Source organism: Calonectris borealis, chromosome 3 (assembly GCF_964195595.1).
Source record: "Calonectris borealis chromosome 3, bCalBor7.hap1.2, whole genome shotgun sequence".
In the NCBI taxonomy this organism is placed as follows: Eukaryota; Metazoa; Chordata; class Aves; order Procellariiformes; family Procellariidae; genus Calonectris; species Calonectris borealis.
This window is the reverse complement of record NC_134314.1, coordinates 69,353,757-69,368,719: the sequence shown is the minus strand read 5'-3', so window position 1 is coordinate 69,368,719 and position 14,963 is coordinate 69,353,757. Positions and strand designations below refer to the sequence as shown.

Below are 14,963 nucleotides of genomic sequence, written 5' to 3'. Positions count from 1 at the left end.
AAAATGTAATACAGAGCTGAGACTAGAGAAGTAAAACTGGCATCTGGAAAGACTTAATTCTCTTCTTATTCCAATGCTCAGTGGTTAAATAGTTCATGTACAACATATACAGTAGAGGCCCAGTTCCTCTGTAGAGAGTGGCTGACATCTTGTACATTATTTTTGTGGCATACTCATCGGTTGAAGCTGTTTTGCTCTGTCTGGAATTATGTAGTTATGAATCTGAACTATCAAGAAGAAAGAAAGTGAATGACTTTATAGTCCAGTGGCTAAAGTGTTTCACTGGAAGTGGGATTTCTGTCTTTGCTATTATGAATATCAGGGGTGGTTCTTCTACGAGCAGTTGAAGGTCAACAGGAGAGACTGACATCTTCCCCTAAGGAGGAGAGAACTGAGTTAAGATTTCCACACTGGGTTAACACTGTAATCCCTGTGGTGAGAAAGAGTAACCCTGTCTGTGCTTCCTGCCTATATGGATGGTGCCTGAAGCCAACCCTTTAATTATGCCATTTTGCTTTTCATAAAAGTATGTGACATAAAAACTCAATGCCATGCTTCAAGTTCTTTTGTTTGACTCCAAATGGAAATCTTTATTAAGACTACATAATGTTTCTCAGTATTTGAAATAGCGTCTTAGGCTGATGCAAGTAGCAGCACACAATTAGACCAGACTGGCATTGGCTCCTGTGTTTTAATAGAGTTTGTACATTTTCTCCTAAATTCCATGTAGCAACATAACTTATTTAGATGCTGAAGTATATGTAGAGTTTCCGAAGGGAGATATTTTTGTGACCAATGGTAAAAATTTACTGACTATAAAATGTAATTGCTTTTTTTGACTTTTAATCTCAGCTGTGTCCCAAGTCACTAAATATTATTTTTTTTCCCTTAAATTCTGGTGAAGTGGTTTAGCAGCAATTACAGCTTAAAATTCAAAACGTTCAAGTGCCTTTGAGAATGGAATGCAGGTTAAGAGAGGATCTGTTAATAATCCAAACTTTTCTCACTTCTGTTAAAGATCATGTTTCTCATTTTTAAACCCATGCAAGCAAATTCAGAATGCATTTTACCTGTCCTCAACAGTAACTCTCAAATCTTAATTTGATCCATAGCTGTCCTCATAGGTCTAACTAATGTTCTGATATAATAAATCATGTAACTTTTTAAGCATCTGATTTTTGAAGGTGTGCTTTCCCAATGGCAGATCGTAATCTCAGGTGGATTTCGAAGTGTTTTGAATGTACAAAAAAACGTGTTCTGCAGACCTTCATAAGGAGAGCTTAAACTGGTCTCCAAGCAGTGGGAACTTCATTGACTTTTGAGAGAGGAAACGTCTTAGATATTTCTATGCATCCTGTTCTTATCTTTTAAAATTGAAGCCATCTTGACCCTTAGTTAATTTAGAGGTCCCATAAATCAGCAAATAAAACCAGTTCTGTGCTGACTTTAGCTCTCAGGTGTTTTAAGGCATTCCTGTCATTATGTCTTAGTAACTGGAGCTATAAACCCTCCAGTTAAAATTTGATATCCTGTGGTAAAATTTGTAGTTTTCCAGATGGGAAATAACATTGTTCACATCACAGGAAAACAACATTTTGACCTATGATTAAAAATATATGGAGCTATAATTGAAAGCTACATATAATTTAAAAAAAAAAAAAAAAAACCACAAACAAAAACTAAAATCAACTTCAAATGAATTGAAGCATAAACAGTTGAAAAGTTTTTGGGTTTTTTTTGTATGGAAGTGATATGAGCTAATACACATGTAGAATACAGTACTTCGGTCTGTACATTCAGTTTTTTATGAGTGTTAACTAGCAGAACCTAAATGAGGTTCTCAAATTGAGAGTAAAATTGTATGTGGAATTTTAGCAAAATCTTTAGCTAGGTCAGATTATTCCATTTATTTTTTTATAATCCTATATAGATTTTTACTTATTTTTATTAATTTCTCCACAAACATTTTCTTAGATGGAAATAAGAAATTTTATGAGTGCATCACTTTGGTAAGAATAGTGGAGCACTATGAGCAGTGTTAAGTAGCTGTCATGAAACACCTGGCAAGTAAGTGCTCTGAACAAAAATTCCTCTTTCTAAATTTTGTGATTAAGTAGCTTTAATTTAAAGGTGTGGGATAACAAAAGAACCTTCAAAATACATACTAATTCAAAGTGTACTAGTAAGTTTTGTAATTTGTTTTCACACCTGTGATTTAAAATTCTTGGGTTTTGTGGTATCTGCTAGTAAGCTTCTAAATCTTTTGGCTATGATAAAAATCCAGAAAAGTAGCAGTACATATGACTATGGGGTGAGTAGTATTACGAGGAAGCAATTACCTTCCTGATGAATAGAAATGAAGTCTTGTACTTCAGTTGGATAAAAGGGGACATTTGAAGATATTGGTGACATATTAAGGTCTGTTGTATGACAGAAAATTTTTCTCTTTCTTTTTATTGATAGGAGGTAGTTATTGACCAGAAATCTCTCTAACACTTTTTCTTTATTTTGATTATTCTGTAGCTTAATTGACAGAAGAGGATTTATACAACCAGATACACCGCAATTAGCAGGACCATCAAATGGCATTACTATGTACGGGGCAACACAATCGCAGAGCAACATGGTAGGAATCATCCCATAGTGTTGTTCATCAAGATTCCTGTGAATGTTTTCCTTCTCCACTTTCATGTGAACTAATCAAGTAATAACTAACTGGATACAGCTGACACTCTGGGTGGAATGACTTGTTTATTAACTGTAAAGAAAAAAAACCTCAAGGCTCTTTTTGATGTATGTTTCACACAGTGTAATAGTTATTGCTCATGGATTCTAAAAAAAAGAGAGGCTTTTCTACACTGTTGATTTATTGAATATACTGGCATTTTGACTTGTACTGTTGACACCTGCTGTGTTTTGAACTGGAATATTCAAGTATCATGGACTTGCTCTGGTTCATCATTTTCCAGCTAATTGTTATTTTGTATGGCACTTTCTTCATACTCTATTTCCTTCTTTGCTTGTACACTGCGGTTTTGCATACACTAATGTGTTTTAAAAAGCAAAGATGAACAAAGAGGAGTTTCTAGGGGAGAAGTATGTTGAAGAAAGAGCAGGAGGACACTGAACTTCCAATGAACAAAAAATGGCAACTGGATTGTTACAACAAAAGCTTTTAAACATCTTTGAAACTGTGCCAGTAGTTTTTACTTTGTTTTTTGCTGGTAGCATTGGCTATCATAATGGAAGATAGGATTTCCAGTGCCAAGAAGAAGAGAATAACTGGAAAGAGATCTTTTTCCAAAGGCAAGCATTTTACATATGTGCCTATTTCTGAATTGTTTTATCCACATATCTTCATATTATGTGGGTTCTAAGAAACCCACTTCTTTGTCAAAGAAGCCATGAGTTATGGACACCCTCCCTCTGCCAAAAAAGAGGAGGCCACAAGGCCTTCTGACATAATTCAGCCTTTCTTTTGAACAAAAGAAGAAAAGACTCACTATTCCCAGACAGATTAGTTCTAGTGTCACTGATAAACTGGTATAAAAATTTTGCTGTAGTTCCTAAGCTGTTTTTACTTATTATTTTGAGGATTAAATAGAAGTTTTGTTAGTCTCCTTAATGTGAAAATGTATTAAAGACACAGTATTAACTCTGAATCTTCTGTGAGGTGCAGTTGTGCAGAACAAGGTAATGCTCCATGCAAATTTTACTCAAAAAAAAAAGGTAACTCTGAAAAGACAAAAGGTTTTTTTTTTTTTAAAAAAAAAAAAAAAAGGAAAGAGAAAGCAAACCTTAGAAACAGCCTGAGGTCTTTCAGGGATTACCCAAACTTTCTGACTCTGTCAAGAATTCTTATTTGTGAGGATCATTAAACCACAATAAGTCCGTGGCATTAAATTATCATAACATTACAAGGATTATACTTGCATTGTAAAAAGACACTATCATTATTACTAGGTATAATGAGAAAATCTTGTGCCAGTTTGATAGAAAATTGACTAAATTTGTCTCCAGAAATGGAGAAATCTGTTATGGTATTACTTTAAGTCAAACAGGTAGCTCTTACGAGTTTAGAGTGTAATACCTGTAAACACGCAAATTATTCTAGGATTTGAACTTCTTACATCCTAGAACTTCACACTACTCAAACTGGGAAAGGCTTGGGTTCTTTAACAGTTATCAGAGTCACTTGGAAATGTGCAGCTTTCATTCCTGAAAATGATCACTCAGAAAAAGCTTGAAAAATGTAATAGGTCGTGTTTGGTAAGGAGGAATATCTTTAAGACTGTGATGCCATTTTTCTCAGCGTATTATCCCTGGTCTGTATCCAAGACCAATGGGCTTCTACTGGCAGCTGGCTATCAGCATTAAAATTCCTCCCTTGAGTTTTGTTGCAAACTGTTAAAGACCTGCTTAGTTTCCCAGTCTCTCTAGCACTATTTTCTCTTCCCTGTTTAAAATCTTGCATTCTTTCCTGAGTTGCTTGAAGGAATAAGAAATTATAAGTTCATTTCCTGCTGGCAACAATGCACAGGGACATAACTTTGTTTGATTTGTTCTTGTTTTACATTTCCCTTTTTCTGTGTTCTAACGTCAACGTTTTTGCTCTTCTCAGTAAACTCTACCTACTTTCAGGTTTCCATCTCTCCTATCTCGTAAAACAGCAAACAACAAAACTGATTTCCCTATTTCACAGTGAAAATCTCAATCTGATCCACATAACAGACTTTCTTTTTTTCTACCAAAATTAATTCACCTTACAGCTAGCTTAATTGTTTTCAGCCATTCTGTTCAGTTACCAGATTTCCTGTTCCGATTTAAATTTCGACAGAAATAATCAAGTAAAACTTCATCATTCTGTTTAAACCTTTTTCCCATGAAGTGACCCCTAGTACTTTTCCAGGCTTTACAGTATCTGTTTCTCTCAGCTTTCTTCCCAGTACACAATCTTTAGATTCTTCTGAAGAAGTTTGGGAACAGGAGCGCTGGGAACATCAGCCATTCATTTGTTCTCCCCTGAAAAAGACTGCTGAAGGTTCTTTAGTGAAAGGCAGTGGAGTACACTTTATGGCAGAAGCATAACCAGGCATGCAGCATCCTGTTGTTTTTTTGGGTTTTGTTTTGGCTTTTTTTGTTGATTTTTTTTTTTTTTTTTTTTAGAGGAGGAATCTTTGCAAGACTCTTCAGAATCCCTCTTGCTAGAAGTTCAGATGCAAGCATCAGGCTAAGTTTAAACTTGCCAGACACTTGTTTTCAGTGCAATATATTATCTCTTACTTGGGATACCATTTGTGGGGCGCTATTTTGTATTTAACAGCTTTTGTGATAATTTTGCCTTTGAGACTTTGAATATTCCATATAGGAGCTACCCTACTCATGCTAGTGACTCAGTTTGTCACAATCTCAGGAAGTCAGGGTTGTTGCTGTAATCAGTGCTTCATAGACCCATACTATGATTTTTTTCCTAGATCTTCATAAAAGAGCTTTTTCTCCTGTTCTCTCCGTAGTATCTCCCTTATTTTACTAAGAGCTGAAGTTTTATTTACTTTTTTGAAGGCCGGAAGCACATAATTTTTTTTTTTCCTGGAACATTCCCAGTGTTTTTAATCTCTTTACCAATATAATTTGAAATTAATCTGGTAAATTCATTAGCCAGCTTCTTAATATCCTTATCCAAGTGACAGCATGGTCACTTGGAGCTAATGATCTGTAGACCTGATATTTCCCTATTGCATTTTATTGCTGATTATTTTTACAAGCTCTTTATTAGTTTGAATGCCCAAGTATCTCTCTTCTCATTCTTGAGAATTTTTTTTTTGCATAAAACACAGTATCTCACCCATTATGAAATCGTAATTTTCTCTGTATTTTATTCTTTCTTTCTCTTTCATTTTAAGGTTTATTTTCTTTCTATTCTAAAAAAAAGTTCTTATTTCACCATAAACCCATCAGCTACCATTACCTGGATCTGCACTTCTTAGCTTAGTAGGTAGCTTTCTCCTCAAAGCCTGAGTTGATTCTTGGCTTTTGATACAGGGTATTTTTTTTTTGTAATCCGTTATGAAGAAACACAGAATCCATCTCACTCCATGCACTTTTTTAGAGGAATTAATTTGCTTTAGTTTTACTATGATGTCTCTAGGAATTCTCTAATGCCTTGTAAAGTGATAGATTTTACTTCTATCTGCCTTTGTGTCAGGACAGGTTTATTTCATTGTTTTTAAGAAATTCACTTGTACTCCTGCATTCTAGGCATCTCTTGTTCAGTGCTTAGGTAGTTCCTTGTGTGCCAAATTCCCTTATTTCCAGTTCTCCTTTTCCTTTCCTGATGCAGAGTCTTTAGTTAGAGTGTTTGTTTTCTTATATGTACCACTGAAAATTATAGGAACCATAATAGTGTGTGTGCAACATTCGTTACCAGTGAGGCGTGCAGCAAAGTCCTCTCCCAGTTGTTCACATCAGTATTTCTAGCACTGATCTGGAAACAGGAATCCAGCTGATCCAGGGGACTTTAACTCTGACCATCCTAGTGTACTTTCTCCTTTGCTTTTCATAGTCTCATTTTTAGGAGTAAGTGTTTCTACCATGACAGTACAAGGATCAGCAAGGATAGGAGCCCGACTTTGCTGGGAGTTTTACGAGTGTGTTTCCTTATATATTTGCTGTTGTACTTCACAAATATAATTTATCATTGCCCAAAACTGAACTTAGGGCTCTTACCGAGTCAACATTGTCAAGGTTGATAGAAGGTTTGCATTAAAGCATTTTACTTCACAGTTAAAATGGGTTAAGGGCATATGCAGTAAAACAACTTCAGCGTTTGGCTTTGGATTGAGGCATGTTTTAGAAGCAATTCTTTTGATTGTGCATATTTACTGCATTTTTGTTCACATCGCAGAGCAGTATCAGAACACATGAACTAAATTACTTTCAGAAGATGTGCTTGCAGAATGCACCCAGCATGCCCTAACCATTCATGGACATTCAGTCCGTTAGAACAAACAGTAGCTAGTCTGAAGTAAACTCCCTGGAACAGGTATAGTTTCCCCTTTGGCTTCAGAAGCATTTATCTTCATAGATCTTCTGGTGCACTGTACTACTTGCTAGTGGAGCCATTGACTTGGTGGGTTTTGTGGCTCAGTTGTTGCACAGTATCTGCAATACCATGATTTTGAGTGTGGAATCCTACAGTTGTTGGGAACAGTTATACAGCTCCATCCCTCCACTCTTTACCTATCTATTGTATCCATCTCGTATGGCATTTCAGCATCCTTTCTATTACTTCATAGCACTGTCATTCAGTGCTGTCAGTCTCCTCCAAACTTTTTGTTGTCTGTACTTTATTCAGGGATGCTGAGATAATTCAGCCTTCTTTTCTCCATCTTCTGAGAACCATAACAATTCTTTGATGTTACCAGTGTTCAGAAAATTTTTAACAAAGTTAATTTTAAATTCAAAGTAAATAATCTCTGGCTTTGGCATTAGAAATGTGAAAAATATATTGCCGTGTACAACAACTATGTTAACATGTATGTTTTGTGTAGCTTAGAAAAAAACAGATTTTCTTCAGGAAAAAAAAATCAAAAATATTGTTTCCTTAGTTGTTTGTATTTATTATTTGTGAAATAAATGCAGAATTTTAGGTTTTGTCTAATTTGCTTTAATTTGTGCCTTTTGATGTGAAAATAAATACAGAGATGGCTAAAAATTTCTATGCACATATATAATTGAACTTCTGTACTTGTAGAACTTATAAACTTGTCTTACCTTCAGAATCTGCTGTTCCTCTGAAACAGTGGAAATTTTAAGTGGAAAATAAAATCAGTAGATCTGACGTAAGAAGGTACTGGTGGAATAATTTCTGCAGTAGATTTTTAGCTATTTAGATTTCAGTGCTTGGCTTCCTTTTTGTTGTAGTTTATTGTATTTGAAATGCTGGCGTTGAATAATTCATGTGATTAATAACTGTTAAGACTTTTGACCCTCAATTTCATTTAGTTAAGAGTGAAATATGGAATCAAGGAAAAACCACCATGCCAGCCCTATAAAGAAATCTGATTTCCTTGCTTAGTTTTGTGTTGGCTGTTTAGACTCAAGAATAGTCTACCTGTATACTATATGTTGTTTTCATCAGATGTTTTTGAGAGCTTCATTGAACACATCTACCTTTTCTAGTATAAACCTCACTCTAGTCACTTTTGAAAGCTGTTTACAGCCTGTATTTTCCTAAGAAATTTGATGTTGATCACTGTCAAATAGAACAAAAAAAAAGAAAACCTGAAATATGTCTGAATAAGAGGAGAGGCTTTAGGGAAGTGACAAGTGCATGGAAAATGAAGAGATACACAGCAGCTAAAAAAGTTTTATAATGCTCTTTTAATGGAGCTTTATGAGGCTACTTTATCCTTTCAATACTGATTCAGTTGAAATGCACTAGAGTTCGGTAAGAAGAAAATGAATTCAGACTCTACAATGAGTTCAAGTAAATTACCTTCAGCTAATTTAAAACTGTGTACTTGTATTGCCTGGGACACATTAATGATTTCCTTTTGAAGATCAGTGCTGAAGCTTCACTAAAGCAGTAAGTCAGCTGCTAACATTATTTGTTTTCAATGTACCCCAGTGGTATAGGCATTCCTATATTTAACATGCTCTTTGGCTACTGCTTTTCAGAGAAGATGGATTTTGTTGGTCTTTTTGAAGTTTAAAAATGCAGTTAACAGATCTTTAAGGTCTGCATGGTAAGGTTTGTTGAAGGGCTATAGTTTAATTGAAATAAGCAGGCGTGAATAACAGTATATTAATCAAGAATGAGTTATTCACACTGAATTACTAACTGAAAGCTTGACTTTAAAAGATGCTGACAGTTTTCTACTTAGTAAGATACTTATGCAAGGTCCTGGCTTTAAGCCTGTGAGTAATCCCTCTGAAATGATATGGGGCCACTTCAATTGATTGGCTGGGCCTGTTCATCATTTTGTGGGGGAAGAAATTGCCTGCAACATATATGAACTCGATTTATATAATAGGAAGTCAGTGCATTTATCTTTCTGAAAGCATAAGTGTTGGAAAATACGTAACTAGGCAAGGATTGGCCTTCTGCCTGTCAAAAAGTAGTTGGTCTGGAAGTCCTAAACCACTTAGACACATTTAAAATACTACCTATCTACTCTGACCAAGTAGTCTGCTTGCACACTTTCTGAATGTAATATGTGTGCATCCATCATTAAGCTATTCAGTGGTGGAATTGAAGGGCCTGAAAATATCAGAGGAAGCATTCATAGTGATGGTTTTCATCATACAGTAAAGGAAGCAAAAGTGTTTCCATGAATTTGCATAGAGTATATCACGGTGGCTTATTAAACTCAAATGGGCATTTTAGGGAAGTGCTGTAATGTTAGTAGCAATGGTTATGATTGGGAATATCTTGAACAGATATTGGATTTATAATGTCTTTCAGTAATTTGATATAGATCAAAGAAGTCAGTTGTAAAGCAGAACGTATTGCTTTAACAGAATCCTTGAAATAACAACAGTGAATAGGCATGTCTTACCTCTGGATATATTTTTTTTATTCTGCTTGCTTGCTTCCAAATTTTCTTTGCTGCATTGGAGTTATAGTTTTATTCATTGACTGTAGTGTTTCTCTTGCACAGCAGAACAGTAGTATGGCAAATGAATCTAACAGGATTTTGAAAAGCTGCAGATGTTATAACTGATCAGGCTATGAATTAAATATTGTCCTTGGAAGCTCTCAAAAACCATGCCAGTTTGTGTTAAAGAAACTTAATTTGGCAGTAGGTCTATGACCCACTTAGCTAGCTGGACATTATTGAAACTCCTACCTGTCTTGTCATGTCAAGGAATGAATGATAATTTTGTATAAACAGTTCTTGGGAATGATGTAGAGCCAAAAGCATTCCTGGTAATATTCACTGAGCTTAATTGGATTTCTATAATGCTGAATTTGGCTTATTATTGTGAAAGTGCTTGCCAGAAAATTTGTTTTGTACCTTGATTCTTCACATTGTCAAGGTTAAATTAATCAAGAAACAGCCTAAAAATCATGAAAGTTGATATCAAATTAATGCATCTGTAGTGCTGCCTAATTTCTACACATCCTATAGAGTATCGTGTAATATATTCTCTAGAGTGTATATATATAATGTATTAAATTGGGAGGGGGGGAAAGTTTTGCTCATAGAGGCTGTGTTGCCAGCTATATCTTTATAAAATCACCTGCATCAAAGGAATTCTTCTGGAAAACTTCTGTAGCACCTTAATTCTGACATGTGAAGACCAATTAAAAAAAGACACTTGGCTAGTGTTCTTGAACTTGGAAAGACGCTTGGATTATGCCTTTGGGCCTCTCTCTGAACTGCTAGCTACTCTAGGGTAAAATGAGTAGTGTGGAAGTGATTCACCTCACCTGGAATCAGGGAGGTTTTGAGGCGCCCGATGCAGTTAGTTACACATGGACTGTGCAGCTAGGCTTTCCAAATGGCTTTGAACAAGAATAAGCAAAGTATTTGAATTACGGCACTCACAAAATACTATTTTAGAGGTTACCAAAACCCTTAAATGAACACTGTAAATGTTTATCATAATTTACTTTGATGGTAAGCCAAAGCACTGTCTCAGTTATGCATGCTTTTTTTTTTCCCCGGGCAGCATGCAATGGGATTTTTGGGTGGCTAACCGTGGAATGATACTAATGGCTTTCTTTTTTCTCTTCACATCCCATTCTTTTCCATACCTTTTTGTCCATATTCTCCCTTTTTTTTCTCTGTTTTGTTTGCCTTATATGATTTTGACACCTTTCCATTCTACAGTGTGACCAAGATCAGTGCATTCAGAGCACTAAATTCGTTTTGCAGGCCGCTGCCACCCCTCTACTACAGAGTGAGCCAAGCATAACTAGTGAAGAGCTACCTTTACCAGGAAAGACTACTATCAGTGGGCCTTGTGCAACTCTAACTCTAGGGCAACCAACACCACCATCTTCTATGCCAAATCTCACATCAGATACAGGTTTGACAGACATGATACCATTAAAAGAGGAACATGAAGGTCATCAGTTTCTCACTCCTGAGGAAGCTCCATCACCCCCTGGGATGCTGCCAAGTGGAAGTCCTATTACACACAGCCATACAATGCACGTCCTGAGTCTAGCCAGCCAGGATTCATTGCATGAAGACTCAGTACGTGGTCTTGTGAAGCTTAGCTCAGTTTGAACAGCTTTTTTGAACATTGCACCTTTTCTTGGTGTCTATACAAACCTCTACTTAACAGGAATGACACTGCAGTACCACTGTAAGACTTCGTAACATGCCTATAATGGAAACTTCTATCACATAATGGAGTCTACTAAAAAGACAAGTTATTTTTTCAATGGAGCTATGGCATTTTTTTGACCAGGTTGTTAATGGTTGTGCTTTGATGGTGACTGCATTTTATTTTTAAGCAAAACCAGAAATGGTCAATAATCTTGTTTCCTGAAGCTTGGGTACAGCAAGTTGGAATTCAGCCTGTAACAAACACCATGTACAGTACAAAAGAGAGAGATTCTTGGATGTAAGTGTCATGCTCTGTGTTCTATGCTCTTGTAATACACACTTGTTAAGGCTTACCACACTTGTGGCCGGAATGATCTGCACTTACATGTTATGCTACTAATATTTGAGATAGAAAATTACCATTCCATTTGTTAATACAAAAAAAAAAGACTGCAGATATGGATTTGCATGCCACGCTACAGTATGTGTTACAGTGGTGTTGGTATTAAGAGAAAGTGCTGCTTTTTTATTTGTGACTTTCAAAGTGCTGTTTCATTTAAAGACAGTGCAACAAACAAATTAATGGACTATATTATTTTTTCAATTTATTAAAGTTTATTTTAAATTAATCAGTGGTGCCTAGAAGATGGAGAATTACTGATTTGATCATGTTGCATATCATTTAACCTTCTGTTTAAGTGTTTAGAGTGAGGTATTGTGTTGTGCCATACCACAAGATTCTTCCACTCCCTAATGTGATACAGTTACCTGTGGACCTCCAATAAAATGACATCCTCTATTTCTTGGAGTATTCTTGTACAGTTATCCTTGCACAGTTTTCCTGGGGAAAGAGGGGGAAATCATGATTTGTTGACATAGTTTGTACAGATTTGACTGGAATATGTTTACATAATGAAACCAGAGCTATGGAGGAAGGCTACAATTAGGATTGCTTCATGGGTTCTTTTATGGGTTTGTTTGAGATATGTATTTGTTCCCGTAAGAAGTCTTTATTTGGAAATGGTAGAGTTAGCCTTTGCTTGGACTGTAATTCTATGTTCCTTATCATATGGCTAAAGGGTGAGGGGCTTAAGATTCAAGACAAAAACAGACAGCTTAGTGAAGTAATCTTAAATGGTTAACAATAGACTGTGGCTGCCCCAGCCATCATCCTTCATTTGTATTTGTCCTTTAATATTTTAAATTGAAATCTTGGTTTCATAGAATTCTTCTGTGCTTTTTTTTGTTTAAGCACAACGAAAAGGTTAAAGAGGTTTTTACAATTATTTTTCGTGATAGCTGAAGAGAACCTTAGTTAAGCTGAGAAAGTTTAATAGCTTTAATACAGTATTTGCTATGCTTTTCAGGATGTGGAACCTCGATTCTTCTTTTCTCAGGACAAACTAAGTGCAGCGTGTGCTTTATCTGATGCTTCTATGGCATGAAATTGTTCACCAGTTAAGAAATGCAACGGTTCTGTATTGTTGACCATTGTCATTCACTGACATCAAGCTAAAAATCTTTTCATTTTTACTTTCATTGTTGAAATTGAAGACAATCAGCCTGCAGAAAATCAGTCACCCATGCTATTGAAGCTTCAGGCAAGATACTGACAAGTACCCTACTCCTGTAAGATTTCATAAGCAATCTGTTTCTATAATTGATGATGCTAGCTTTGACCTAATTCAGCATGTAGAACATAGCAACACTTTCTGTCTATAAGTGCCGAAATGGGTCCACCGAAGAACATCTGGCAGACAAGTCCTAGCTATTGGAGCCACCCTCCCAGCATTTTCCTGAAGCTGGGACAGTTTTGAGTTCTTTCACCAGCCAAACTATAGTGACTGACATGTCCCAGTTGGCTGGTTGCCCAATAAGCCCCAAGTATTGGCACTTATTTCTGTGTCCACTCTTGAAGAAAGTCAGTGATGCTCATCGTCTTGATTTCATCTTTTCTTGATGTGGCTTCTCATGTATGAAGCCATGAACATCTGCATTAAAGCAGGTAAAGGATTCAGGGCTGGAGATCCTGGTCTCATAGGCTTGGGTAAAGAATCCCAGCTTTGAGTTTGTAGACGAGTACTTGACTGAATCATTATCTCATAGGTATCTGTGAGTAGGTAACTGTGGATGCATTACTCACTACATAAAAGGACAAGTTAAATATTTTTAAAGTGGTATCAAAACTTTCAACTTGTAGCAGTAATGATGAGGATCACTATTTTAAGGAAATTGTTCTTTTTAAGTCTCCCTGAAATACCCGAGGGATTTTATGCTTCCAAGAATACCAACTTCGTGACAACATTTGTATGTCATTGCCACTAGGGAGTAGCACAGAAAGCTGCACATCAGCTCTCTGCACGTGATAAAGTTAGTGTCAGTTTTAACACGAAAAGGAAGGGAAAAGGACAGGATTAGTCTTTACACTGTTCTCCATGTGAAACTTGTGCTCATGTTTTTCACCATCGTTTTTTTAACCTCTTGTTTTGTTTATAACTGAGGTATAAAGATTACCTAACAAAATTGAAACAGATGTGCTACTTAACAGATGTGCTGTTTGGTGGGGGTTTTTTTGATTGTTTTTTTTTAGTTTTTAAGATCACAGCCTTATTTTTTAATGTGCTGTTTATGTGTTTAAGTTTAGCACTTGAGAATAAATTAAATACTTTGAATTTGTCTAGATATTTATAACATCATTATTTTCAGTCTATTTTCCTTCCCATCTCAGTCTTTTTTAAATGGTGACATCTCTAACCTCCCTGACACAACTGCCTTGTGAGGACATCTGCTGGAAGATTTCGGAACTAAGTCTATTAACCCATATGGTGTGGTACTTGCAGTCTTTGATTGACAGCAGGCAGTGATTTATAGAATCATAGAATCATTTCAGTTGGAAAGGACCTTTAAGATCATGAAGTCTAACCGTTAATCTAACAATGCCAAGTCCACCACTAAACCATGTCCCTAAGTACCACATCTACACGTCTTTTAAATACCTCCAGGAATGGTGACTCAACCACTTCCCTGGGCAGCCTGTTCCAAGGCTTGACAACCCTTTTGGTGAAGAAATTTTTCATAATATCCAATCTAAACCTCCCCTGGCACAGCTTGAGGCCATTTCCTCTCGTCCTATCGCTTGTTACTTGGGAGAAGAGACCAACACCCACCTCGCTACAACCTCCTTTCAGGTAGTTGTAAAGAGCAATGAGAGGTCTCCCCTCAGCCTCCTTTTCTCTGGGCTAAACAACCCCAGTTCCCTCAGCCGCTCCTCACAAGACTTGTGCTCCAGGCCCTTCACCAGCTTCGTTGCCCTTCTCTGGACACGCTCCAGCACCTCAATGTCCTTCTTGTAGTGAGGGGCCCAGAACTGAACACAGGATTCGAGGTGCGGCCTCACCAGTGCCGAGTACAGGGGCACGATCACCTCCCTGCTCCTGCTGGCCACACTATTTCTGATACAGGCCAGGATGCCGTTGGCCTTCTTGGCCACCTGGGCACACTGCCGGCTCGTGTTCAGCCGGCTGTCAACCAGCACCCCCAGGTTCTTTTCCTCTGGGCAGCTTTCCAGCCACTCTTCCCCAGGCCTGTAGCGTTGCCTGGGGTTGTTGTGGCCCAAGTGCAGGACCCGGCACTTGGCCTTGTTGAACCTCATACAGTTGGCCTCGGCCCATGGATCCAGCC

The 14,963-nt window shown here is 36.9% G+C and overlaps 1 protein-coding gene across 9 annotated transcripts in view; it reads left to right on the top strand.

Moving 5' to 3' along the window:
- Positions 1 to 14,483, top strand: part of ZDHHC14 (zDHHC palmitoyltransferase 14) — a 112,041-nt gene extending 97,558 nt beyond the window's left edge. For 7 of the 9 annotated variants that reach the window (XM_075146064.1, XM_075146066.1, XM_075146060.1 and 4 more), the window contains 2 exons: positions 2,524 to 2,626; positions 10,839 to 14,483. In XM_075146064.1, coding sequence (XP_075002165.1) covers positions 2,524 to 2,626; positions 10,839 to 11,240 — 505 coding nt within the window. In that variant the 3' untranslated portion in view covers positions 11,241 to 14,483. The remainder of the gene's footprint in view (positions 1 to 2,523; positions 2,627 to 10,838) is intronic. The other 2 variants (XM_075146062.1, XM_075146065.1) reach the window with 1 other exon arrangement.
- The last annotated feature ends 480 nt before the right edge of the window (positions 14,484 to 14,963 follow it).